This window comes from Heterodontus francisci, chromosome 13 (assembly GCF_036365525.1).
Source record: "Heterodontus francisci isolate sHetFra1 chromosome 13, sHetFra1.hap1, whole genome shotgun sequence".
Classification (NCBI taxonomy): domain Eukaryota; kingdom Metazoa; phylum Chordata; class Chondrichthyes; order Heterodontiformes; family Heterodontidae; genus Heterodontus; species Heterodontus francisci.
The window spans coordinates 74,866,697-74,879,801 of NC_090383.1; the positions used below are offsets into that span (position 1 = coordinate 74,866,697).

At 42.8% G+C, this 13,105-nt stretch overlaps 1 protein-coding gene across 1 annotated transcript in view; it reads right to left on the reverse strand.

Moving 5' to 3' along the window:
• Positions 1 to 3,338: 3,338 nt before the first annotated feature.
• nek2 (NIMA-related kinase 2) overlaps positions 3,339 to 13,105 on the reverse strand; it is a 33,774-nt gene continuing 24,007 nt past the window's right edge. The window contains exons 8-9 of the mRNA XM_068045827.1: positions 9,471 to 9,544; positions 3,339 to 4,454 (exon numbers count right to left, since the gene is read on the reverse strand). Coding sequence (XP_067901928.1) covers positions 4,222 to 4,454; positions 9,471 to 9,544 — 307 coding nt within the window. The 3' untranslated portion in view covers positions 3,339 to 4,221. The remainder of the gene's footprint in view (positions 4,455 to 9,470; positions 9,545 to 13,105) is intronic.

Below are 13,105 nucleotides of genomic sequence, written 5' to 3' on the forward strand. Positions count from 1 at the left end.
GTACAAGCACACCCAAGACCCTTTGAACATCGATACTTACAAGTTGCACATCTTTTAAGAAAAATATTCTGCTTTTCTATTCTTACGATCAAGTGCATAACTTCAGTTCCCTTCATTTATACTCTGTCTGCGATCTTGTTGCGCACTCACTTAACCTGTCTATATCTCTTTGCAGCCTGTGTCCTCCCCACAGCTTACCTTTCCACCTACCTTTGCATCATCAGCAAACTTAGATACATTACTCTCTGTCTCTTCATCTAAGTCATTAATATAGATTGTAAATAGTCGAGACCCCAGCACCGATCCTTGTGGCACTCCACTATTTACTGCCTGCCAATTTGAAAATGCCGTTTATGCCCGCTCGTTGCTTCCTGTGTCAACCAATTATCTATCTATGCTAATATGTTACCCTCAACTCCATGAGCCCTCAGCTTGCCAATTAACCTCTTGTGTGGCACATTCACCTCTTCCTCAACAACATCATGTACCAGTATTCTCTTTGCTTCATAGAATTATAGAAACTTACAGCATTGGAGGCTGCCATGTGGTTCATTGTGCCTATGCTGGGATCTTTGAAAGAGCAGTCATGATTAGTCCTACATCCCCACCTTTTGTCTGTGCCCCACAATTTCCACAGCCTCAAGTACCTGTCCAACTCCCTTTTAAAATTATTTATGGCTTCTGCCACCTTTTCAGGTAGTGTTCCAGATCCTGACAACTCTCGGAAACAAATTCTCATCACCTCTCTAGATCTGTTGCCAATGATTGTAAATCTGTGACCTCGTTGTTATTAACTTATTTGTCAGAGGGAATACTTTTCTCCATCTACTATATCAAAACCTCTCAATGTCTTGAAAACCATAATTAAGTCACCTCTTAGCCTTCTCTGTTCCAAGAACAGTCCCAACTTTTCCTCAAATCTAAAGTCCCTCATTCCTGTTCATATCCTGGTAAAACATATATGGTACCCTAGCTAAGGCCTTGACATCTTTCCTTAAGTGCAGTGCCTAGAACTATCTGCAATACTTCAGTTGAGGCCTAAGCAGTGATTTACAAAGCTCAGCATGATGTCTTTGTTTTTAGATATGCTTCTTTAAACCACTGGTTAGATATTGCAGAACGAACAACCATCCTCAGGACGTTTTTCTCACTTCATACAGCAGACACTAGCTTGCAATGTGATACATCCCCATCCTTCCTGCATTTTGTTTCTTCTCCCGCTCAGCAGCTGAACTGCAAGCAGAAACCACACACATCTGCATTCTTTGTAGGAGACATTCAATTAACTTGCAAACCTGGGAGGGGGCAGAGACCATGAGGGGACCAACCAAAAAGATAGTGGCCCAGCCCGAGCTGTGCATTTCAAGGTGTGGGGCTACTCTGAACAGGGTACTTGTATTGCTTCATGAAATACAAAGAAAAATAGTGAGTCAGCTTGACAACATCAATATGCATGCCTTCCACGACCATCTTAATTATTGTCCTTTTTCCAGACTCCTGCTCTTAAGACCTGTAGTACCACCCAAGAAACCATCCTACACAGGAGGCACCATCAAGCACTTCAGCACACCCAAGCACCAGAGACATTAAGCCACAGATGGGTTAGAAAATGAGTTAGTGAGTTTTACAACTGTGGTGTATGTAGCATGAGTGAGCAGGAGCAGGTGAAGGGACAGACCAGGAGATAATTTGCTAGAGGCAAGTCCTTTCTGAGTAAGACAACGATGAAAACTGCTGGAATCACTCATGCAAATATTGTAAGGCCTGTCAAGAAGCTCAGCAGCATGGCTGAAAATATGGAGTAGGCCTAGCCTATGGCACCAGCTCTCAGCAGTCGACTTTGGAGAACGTGGCCACATTCAGAACAGGACAGCCGGGTCCTCACAACAGGAATCATTTTCCCAGGCTTTTCAGTTTTAGTGGAAGCTCAAACCTTTGCTGTGCCATTGAGACAGATGTTCGCCGAGTAAAAATAGACAGACATTCTCACCTTAGCCATTGGTGGAGCAAATTGATAGGGACTTTTAAGGAGTCACTCATCTTCATACACGCCCCCAATCTTCTGACTCAGTTTATCACCGAGATGGAAGATGGAATCTCCCAATATAATCTGCTTTGCAAGAACCACCCATATTTTGCAAAAAGTGGGGCCAGCATTTGCAGTGTATTTATGAAGCTGTCCTATCCATTTGATTAAACAATTGCATATGGGACTAAGCGCTCCTTCCTCTGTCTTCTCAAATTATGGTGAAGGAAAAGAATGATGATACCTTGCTGTCTGAAGTGCCCACTTACTTGAATTAACACTGCAGTGCTCTCTCCAACTGCACAATATACTAAAAATCACCACCTATACATCATATGTCTAATTGCACATTTGTTAGCCACTGTTCCACACCGAGCAGTAAAATTTTGGTTCAAAAACATTTTAAAAAATTTAATATCTAGATCTTTTGCTACTAACTAGAATGTTACTCATGAATCTGCAGATTAATTGAACAGTTAAACCAAGGAAGTTTGAAGAATTGCATTAGACCTCTTGGCACACACAAGGGTATTTTCATGGCAAATGTACATTTCAGGTGTAAACTGCTTCTTCAAAATTCAAATGAGACAGAACATTTTAGTAAGCACCCAGAACCAATTGTAGTAGCTGGTTGATAAGATTATTACATCTCAGGCAATGCTCTGACTCTTTCAATGTCAACAAAAGTAACATCTGCTATAAATCTTTTGGAAGCACTGAGTAACTACACACCACACTAAAACCAGCCAACTACAAAGGAACAAAGAAAATGCACAAGCACTGTACAAATGTACTTGTCAAGTCTTTACCTATCTGAAAATCTTTAAAGGATACAGAAAGAGTTATAAGATATAAGTAATGTTCTTGGTATCAGCACTAGGAAGAACTCAACCAACTGGAACTCAATGAAGTTCTGACCATAGCAAGGCTACCAAACCTGAGCCAATAGTGAGGTACAGCCAGTACAATTTGATGAAAATTAATGTTCAGAAAGTTGAAATATTTCTTGACCTCTACACTGATCTGCTAAAAGAAAATAAAGTCAAAAAACAAACATTTTCCAGTGTATGGACCACAAGATTGTAGCCAACAAAATATCCTTATCATTAGCTTTTGTCTGTGTGAGCCACATGGATATGTATGAGGGAGCCTCAGAGATACCTCACTAATTTGCACAAGATCACATCACAGCTTGCTGAAGAATGCTTTGTGTAATAGAGTGGTACTTAAAATTATGTTGTTGAGATATTTAAGTGTGGAAAATTGAGTTGAAACTTATACACTTGCATATACAAAAATTGGCTTCAAAGAGTCTAGGCAAAAAAAGGATTTTATCAATTGTGGTCATACACAAATAATTTAATTTTACATCTATACCACTGCAAAGAATGAAAAACTAGCAACCAGCTTTTCAGCATATCCAAAAAAAACCTTCCAACTTGAGGGGGGCAAAAAAACTGGCGATATCCAATTGGTCACCCGTTATACACCCTGCGCAATTTTCTTTTCCCTGGAAAGGAAAAGATAGGCAGTGTGTATAGTGGGCAGCTGATACAGCCATTTTACTGCTCCCAAAGTTGAGTTACCTCCATAAATTATACAGGTATAGCAGTACAGGAACATAAATGGTACTTTTTTTAGTTAAAAAGTTATACATTGAATGGAAAAAAAATCAAATATAAATTTTAAAATTAAGCTATTTACTCCAAATTAAAAGTTTTCTGAAAATATTTTACAACTAATCTGATCTCATAAAAAATATGGTAGCATTGGTGCAGTGCAAAGCTTAATAGAAATAAATGTGTGACAAGGTCAAGAAATGGTGCATCTCAAGAGGTCATAACAGCCTGGTATATGCTGCAAGAGGTTTCACAGCAAAGCTTAAAAGGGTGAACAACAATGGGTGCACTAGGGAAGGTGGTCTGTGATTCACATGTGCAGAAAGCCATAGTGGGCAGCAACATGCTGAACCATGGCATTTGAGAAGAAAGTAAGTGATTGATCTTTAGGATGCTTCTTTTCATTTGCGTGTGGAAGCAAAATTTGAGACCAACAAGATTCAAAGCATCAGCTATGCAGTTTAACCTTAAAATATAAGGAGATCAAAATCATGATGGATCACCATTCTATAAATCACTGATACAGCTTTTCACAGAATCTAATTTTTTTTTTTAAAAAGCTGTCCATTGGACAAATTAGCGCATGCCCAAAAGTTGCCTGCTTTTTAGTTGGTAATTTTTTTCCATTTCACATAATGCTCTTGCACGAAGGTTAGCAGCTTGCAATCTTTTCTTCAGATCCAAATTCTTTGGTTTATTAAATTGTCGCTTTGTTGCATCACTTTCCTTGAAGTGAATGTTTTCCTTACTTTCTCCTGCAAAATGTACTTTCTTCTTCCCCGGAGAGGATCTTACATCTATATAATCATCTAGCAGAGAAATCAGAAATGAAAAGAAAATCAGTTTCAGACATATTTTACAAATTATGCGGATTCCAGCTTTTGAAAAAAAGTACCGCCCAGGCCCCCAAACATTTTGGCCTGGACAGGGAAGGCAGAGGATGATCATCCCGCCCCAGGCCAACTGAGAACCTAAGTGGCTAATTAATGACCACTTAAGGGCCTCTTTCCACCTTCACCTCAATTCTGTAGAAGGTGGAGGGGCCCGCCGCTGCAGGGCGACACTACCAGGTAAAGGATGGCAGCCTCATGGCGGGGTCAGGGATCCCTTCTTTGGGGGAAATCCAGGACCTTCAGAGGGCACCCACCCACCCACCACAGACGTCAATCGCTGTCCCCCAGGAAGACACCCCACCATCCTGTCGCTGGGTCCTGCCCACTTACTTGTCCCAAGGTCTTCTGCAGACTTTGGTGATGCCTCCTGCAGTCGCCACTGATTCCAGTGGCAGCTGCCGGCCTTCCAATTCGCTGGCAGCTCTGGAGGCGGGAGCTCGTCCCTTAACAGAATGGTGTCCCGGGTGGTGGGCAGTTAATTGGCTGCCCGCCATTAAATGGCTTCGGGAGTCTGACAGAGGGCCATGGCAGGGCTCGCTCCTGCCAGCCGGCCCACCACTGGGACCCCATCACCAGAATAAGATGCAACCTATAAACTCATTTTCTTTTAATATAAAAATAGACACCAGATTTTTTGGTTGGTGTGCAAAGAGAATTTAAAAAAAAAAATTCATTTATGAGATGTGAGCATCGCTGGCAAGGGCAGCATTTGTTGCCCATCCCTAACTGCCCTTGAGAAGATGATGAGCCACCTTCTTGAATTGCTGCAGTCCATGTGGTACAGGCACATCCACAGTGCTGTTAGAAAGGGAGTTCCAGTTTATTTGACCCAGTGACAGTAAAGTATTGACAATATAGTTCCAAGTCAGGATGGTACGTGGCTTGGAGGAGAACCTTCAAGTGGTGTGGTTCCAATGCATCCACTGCCCGTTATTCTAGGTGGTAGAGGTCACTGGTTTGGAAGCTGCTGTCAAAAGGAACCTTGGTGAGTTGGTGCAGTGCCTCCTGTATATGGTACTCACTGTTGCCACTATTCACCAGTGGTGGAGGGAGTAAACGTTTAAGGTGGTGAATGGGTTGCCAATCAAACCAACTGCTCGTCCTGGATGGCATCAGGCTTCTCGAGTGTTGTTGGAGCTGCACTCATCCAGTTAAGTGCAAATTATTCCATCACACTGATGACTTGTGTTTTGAAGATGGACAGGTTTTGTGGAGTCAGATGATGAGTTAATCATTGCAAAATTCCCAGCCTCTGACTTGCTCTTACAGCCACAGTATTTGTATGGTTGGTCCAGTTCAGTTTGTGCTAAATGGTAACCCCAGGATGCTGATGGTGGGGGATTCTGTGATGGTAATGCCATCGAATGTCATGGGGAAATGGTTAGATTCTCTCTCGTTGGAGATGGTTATTGCCTTGCACTTGTGTGGCGCGAATGTTACTTGCCACTAATCAGCCCAATCCTGAACGTTGGCCAGGTCTTGCTGCATGCAGGCATGGACGGCTTCAGTATCTAAAGGAGTCACAAATGGTACTGAACATCATACAATCATCAGCAAACATCCCCCTTCTGACCTTACGATGGAGGGAAGGTTATTGATGAAGCAACTGAAGGTGGTTGGGCTGAGGACACCACCCTGATGAACTCCTTCAGTGATGTCCTGAGGCCAAGATGACTGACCTCCAATAGCCACAACCATCTTCTTTAGTGCTAGGTATGACTTTAACCAGTGGAAAGTTTCCCCCAAATTCCCAATTGACTTCAAAGTTGCTCGGGCTGCTTGATGTCACACCCATTCAAGTGCTTCCTTGATATCAGGGACAGTCACTCTCACCTCGCCTCAGGAATTCAGCTCTTTGGTCCATGGTTAGACCAAGGCTGTAAAGAGGACTGGAAGAGTGCCCCTGGCGAAACTCAAACTGAGTCTTGAAGATGTTATTGCCAAGTGTTGCTTAATAGCACTGTCAATGACACCTTCCATCTCTCTGCTGATGATTGAGAGCAGGCTGGCAGGACAGACGGTAATTGGCCAGATTGGATTTGTCCTGCGTTTTGTGGACAGACATCCTGAGCAATTTTCCATGTTGTTAGGTAGATGCCAGTGTGGTAGCTGTACTGGAACAGCTTGGCTAGGGGTGCAGCTAGTTCTGGAACACAAGTCTTCAGTACTATCGCCGGGATGTTGTCAGGGCCCACAGCTTTTGCTGTATCCAGTGCCTCCAGCTGCTTTTTGATGTCACGTGGAGTGACTCAAATCAGCTGAAGACTGGTATCTGGGATGCTGGGACCTCAGAAGGAGGCAGAGATGGATCATCCACTCGGCACTTCTGGCTGCAGATGGTTGCAAATGCCTTGTCTTTTGCACCGACATGATGGGCTCCCCAAACATGGAGGGTGGGTATGTTTGTCGAGCCTCCTCTTCCCGTTAGTTATTTAATTGTCCATCATCATGCACAGATGGATGTGGCAGGACTGCAGAGCTTTGATGTGATCCGTTGGTTGTAGAATTGCTTAGCTCTGTCTGTATCATGCTGCTTCTGATGTTTAGCAGGCATGTAGTCCTGTGTTGTAGTTTCACCAAGTTGGCACCTCATTTTTAGGTATGGTGGTGCTACTGGCATACTCTCCTACACTCCTCATTGAATCAGAGTTGATCCTTGGCTTGATTGGAGTGGAAAAGTGAGGGATATGCCAGGCCATGAGGTTACAGATTGCTTTCTTCTCCACAGATGCTGCCTGACCTGCTGAGTATTTCAAGAATTTTCTGTTTTTGTTTCAGATTTCCAGCATCCACAGTATTTTTCTTTTGTATTAGGTTACAGATGGTGTTTGTATTCAATTCTGCTGCTGCTGATAACCCACAGCGCCTACTGGATGCCCAGTTGTGAGCTGCCAGATCTGTCCTGAGTCTAACCTATTTAGCACAGTGGTAGTGCCACACAACACGATGGAGTGTGTCCTCAGTGTGAAGATTGGACTTTGTCTCCACAAGGACTGTGCGGTGGTCACGCCCACCAATACTGTCATAGACAGATGCATCTGCAACAGATAGAGTGTTGAGGTCAAGGTTAAGTAGCTTTTTCCCTCATGTTGGTTCTCTCACTACCTGCTGCAGACCCAGTCTGGCAGATATGTCCTTCAGGACGTGGCCAGCTTGGTCAGTACTGGTGCTACTGAGCCACTCTGGGTGATGGACATTGAAGTTCGCTCACTCAGAGTACATTCTGTGCCCTTGCCACCTTCAGGGTTTCTTCAAAGTGGTATTCAACATGGAGGAGTACTGATTCATCAACTGAGGAAGGGTGGAAGGTGACCAGCAGGATGTTTCATTGCCCATGTTTGATCTGATGCCATGCGATGTTATGGGGTCCAGAATCAATGCTGAGGACTCCCAGGGCCACTCCCTTATAACTGTACACTACTGAGGCGCCATGGGATGGTGTTGGAGGAGTCTAGGACCTTTGGCTCGAAGGAATGGTTCAGCAAGTATGACTATATTAGGCTGCTGCTTGATTAGTCTGTGAGACAGCTCTCCCAATTTTGGCACAAGTCCCTATATGTTGTGAAGGACTTTGCAGAGTCGACTGGACAAGCCTTTGTTGTTTCTAGTTCCTAGGTCAATGTTGGGGGGGTGGGTGGTCCAGCCGGTTGCATTCTTATTCAACTTTCCCATAGCAGTTTGATACAACTGAGTGGCTTGCTCGGCCATTTCAGAGGGCAATTAAGAGTCAACAACATTGCTGTGGGTTTGGAGTCACATGTAGTCCTTGAGGGAAGGAAACCTGGCCATTAGTGAATAAGATGGTTTTTTATGACAATCCGGTAGTTTCATGGTCAACATTACTTTTTATTCCAGATTTATTAATTAATTGAACGTAAATTCCACCAGCTGCCATGGTGGAATTTGAACTTGCATCACTAGAGCATTAGTCTGGGCCTCTGGATTACGAGTCTAGTAACATTACCACTACACTACTGTTCCTGAATGATGGAGGGTGGAAAAATAGTACTATTCATCAATAATCAAATACAATGGCACCTACCTGGCTGAAGCATGCTGTCCTATCCCCACCACCATCCCCCCTCATTCCAAAGGGCTCCCGTGCACAGGCCTTCAGCTAAAATTGCAGATTGGGTCTCGATGACAATCGGACCAGGTCTGGCTATTTAAAATTAGTACCTGCTTCCATCCTATGGGTGTCTTGCTTACCCCTGTCCATTTTCCGCCAGGCAGAATTAGTTTAAAATTAGGATCAATATCGTTTTGGACAAGCAGCGCAGCAAATTCAATTTACTCCATAATTTTCAACATGCAATCCTCACTTCGGAGGAGTTGATCAAATGCCTACTGGAAATTTAGCATGCCAGAGATTGCAGACATCTTCATTACAGATACATAGTGATTAATTTGCTTGTAAAATAAAAAGCATGTTTATCCCACTTGTGAGCAAATCACTTGAATTATCACATCATTCTTTTTTGTGAAGTTAGTTTTGTATTCCACTGTTCCTTTAACAATCTATATGGTCATTCTCTTGTCAAGGTTAACTGTTTTATTTCCAGTCAAATTAACAAGCAGTTCCATGCCCATATAACATCATGCTTTTGCTGGTTAGGATACTGAACTCTTAATTTGCAGCAGCATAATCAACAAAAGTATAAGTAAAAACATGACATGTGGTGGGTTCAAAGAACAGATTTGACTATTTGTTTTGATAAATCTACTAGTTACAACAATTTGGTGCAACAGGTCATGGGAAAGTTCTATAATATATGCATATCCAAAATAAATATACAAAGCCCAAGAGAAAAATATTGGAAATTCAGATATTTCATTAACAATTATAAGAATCCCAGATTTGTGCACCATTCACACTTATTATCAAGGTCTAGACAAATAGCAGTGCCAAGTGGTTTTGCCCATGTCACATACCTAATCTATAGACTGCTGTCTTCAGTATTTGCTGTTCCTTCATCAAGGTATAGTTCTTTAATACACTCTCTGCCCTGTTCACAGAAGATAAAAATTGTATGTTTTACTTTGCCAATAGCAACTGAATAAGAATTCCTGAAGACCTCATTCAGCTTAAAACAGAAATATAATTTAATAAAACAAACTTGACACCAAGGAGGCAACAAAGGGAAAACAAGAGGAAAAAAAAGAAACAGCTTTACTAGTCAGCTGGTGCCAAAGTTCCAATATGACTGCTGTTAGTACAGAGTTCAGCTTCAATCCCAAAAAGTCTCACCATGTTCCTGACATTTCTTTTAAAACAAAAACATTTAAATTCTTGAGAACTCATTTGTTTTAGATAAAAGTTGACTAGAATAGTTTTGGTTTCTACTTTAAATTTTTTTTATATAATTCAAATATTTATACTCATGTATTAAAAAAAAGATAACTGATGCAGTGAAAATTCCAGTTTCTGGGCTGAATTTTATCAGTGCGCTGCACTCTGGGGCAGCACATTGTGAAGTTGGCGGCCTTCCAACATGGAGGTGCCACCAAGCTCTGGTGATATTACGCGTGGGGGCTCATTTAAACAATTATAAGAATCCCAGATTTGTGCACCATTCACACTTATCAAGGTCTAGACAGATAGCACTGCCAAGTCGTTTTGCCAATGTCACATACCTAATCTATAGACTGCTGTCTTCAGTATTTGCTGTTCCTTCATCAAGGTATTCAATACACTTTCTGCCCTGTTCACAGAAGGAGTGGCTGCCCCCGATAATGTAGAGGAGGCAGCTGCCGCGTCCCCGGCATTGGCGTCTGGCGCCACCGTGCAGGCGCCATTTTTAAAGGGGTTCAAGCCCTTTGTGAGAGATTTGAATCTTTAAATTTTTTTTTAAAATCAAAAAGCAAAAGCAGGAGGCCTTTTCCCAACACCCCCCCTCCCACCATGGTTGTTTGATATGCCAATCTGACAGACAATTTTATTCCCACATGAACTCCCCCCACCCCCCCCCCAAACTCATCACTTTTGCCCTTCAACCCCTTCTCACCATCTCCACAGCCAATAAAAAACGTTTTCCCCGCTCCCCCACCCTGATAATTTTAGTCCTTCCCCCCCCCACCAGTTTCGCACCTGCGCAAGTTGCGATCAGCAGCCGTAAAATCGGCGTGGGACAGCTGGTGGCGGCTGGTAGGTTCATTTGCATGTTAATGTTTCTAATTTCCATATTTTACTGCAGGGCCCGTGGCCGCACAGAGGTCCCGCTGCTGTCGGAAAAATGCAGTAGGGCCTCTCGATATTGGGGGTCGAGGCGGGCCTCTCCCAGCAGAATTTTACAGGCCCCCCCGCCATGACCCCCCAACGTCGAGGGGCTCGTGAAATTCAGCCCTCTGTCAAAATACATAGTACATTTCACTGCACTATGAGCCTATTTTACTATAAACTATAGAAGGGAAGGTCGAGATTAGATTTAATAGAGGTGTTCAAAATCATGAGGGGTAAAGCCTGGCTTGGGTATAAAATTAAAACCAGACTTGGGCCCAACCAAACCACAGCCAACCCGGGCTCGAGTCCTTCCATTTTGTTGCGCCTGACCCGACTGTTCCTGCTATTCCTTCAGCTGGAGTTGTGGGGAATCATGGGGTAAGCATGATCCCGTGACTTCCCATGAGCAGCACTGCCCAGCCCGACCCGAGCCCGAATGCTGGACTCGGAATTTTGACCTGACCCAAACTCAACACATAGTCAGGTCTAGTCGGGTTTGGGTTGGGTAGCCAGGCTTTAATGAGGGGTCCAGACAGAGCAGATAGAGAGTATCAACCCAATTGACAGCATGGTTGAGAATCAGAGGACACAGATTTAAAGTGATTGGAAAAAGAACTGGAGGTGACAGAAGGAAAGACTTTTTTTTTTTAAAAAGCACTGAGTGGTTAGGATCTGGAATGCATTGCCTGAGAGGGTGGTTGAAGCAGATTCAATCATGGCTTTCAAAAGGGAATTGGATAAGCACCTGAACAGAAAAAAATCTGCAGGCTACAGGGAAAGAGTGGAGAGTGGGACTAGCTAAATCTTCTTGGAGAGCCAGCATGGAACTGACAGGCCAAATGGCCTTCTTCTATACTCTACCATTGTATGATTTTATGAAATTTAGGCACTTAAATGGCAAGACAAATGCAGTACAATAAAAAAGGACTGCAAGTCAGAGATGGTGAAATCCCACCTGCTAGGTTTTGCCATCTTAGACTTGTGTAAGACATCAGCACCAGGTACAAAGCATTGGGCATCAGCAACATCGGTGAATCAAAAAAAAACACTATGTTCTTATTATACCTGATGAATATTATCACTACAAAAAAAAAACAATTCTTTTAACACTTTTGGTTTTGCAGCTTTAGCACTTAATCTTCTGAGTAAACTCTCAATCTTAAATACCTTCTATGAACGATGACAGTTCTATAACAGGCGTTTGCTCAGAAACAAAAAGCTGTTGTCAGTAAGATTCTACTATTTGGATTACAAGGTAATGTCCTCTATTCAATTCTATTGCATGCAAATCACAAGTAAGACTTCAAAAGTCAGCATGAGCATGCATGGTGGCACATGACAGTGTGCCCGCTACCTTCAAGGAGCTGACAAAATTTAAAACTTATACTTGGGTTTGAGGTATATAATTTGCAAATGTACTCCTCCCATTAAATGACTGGTCAGTTGGGACTGAAAAGACATGGATGAGTGTTGAGTGGGGGCTTAGTTTCATGACATTAAATATTTTAGTAGCTGCCCCATTCATGTCCATTACATTTGTTACCACACTGGTCCACAGCTGCATCAACTATACTAGCTGGATTATGGGAGCTTTATGCATTAAATATCAATAGAGTAAAATCCAGAAATACTTGAATCACTAATGAATCGCCCATGATGTTGCACACAGGAAGTCTAGACATAGTCCTCAGGGAAAGGATTAGAGGAAATAATTGGACGAGGGAATGCAAATGCAATTTAGTGCCCGGAAAGCAATACATGCTAATATTTTTATGTAACCCTTTCATTTCATATTATTTGGTGAAATAGCAATTTGGGAAGCAATGAGCAGGGTTAGAGCTTCCCTGTAATAGTGGCTGAACATTTGGAATACACAAAACACATATGGCAAGAGGATGCACTTAGTGTAACAAATTTACAGAGGTGATTTCCATTATAAATGTGGATACTAAATTTTATAATGGGAAAAACTGATTTGTATGCAGAGATAAGGGGCTGAATTTTTCCAGCTCGCTGCCAATCTCGGCAATGAGCTTCAAACATGGCAGGGTGCACGCATGAGAATTACTCCGTGGAGCCGCCGCAATATTTAGCATGGTGGCTCATTTACATGGCTGGGACAGAACGCATCCACCCGATGACGTAGAGAGGACAGGTGCTCCGTGCTCTGCAATGGTGTCCAGTGCCACGGAGCAGGTTCTGGCGCCAACGGAGCAGGTTCTGGCGCCATTTTTAAAGGGCTTCAAGTCCTTGCATTCCAATTTTTAAAGTTATAGGCATGTTAAAATTAAAAAGTCAAAAATGTAATAAAAGTTTCAAGCCCCTCTCCCACTCCCCCCCCCATGAC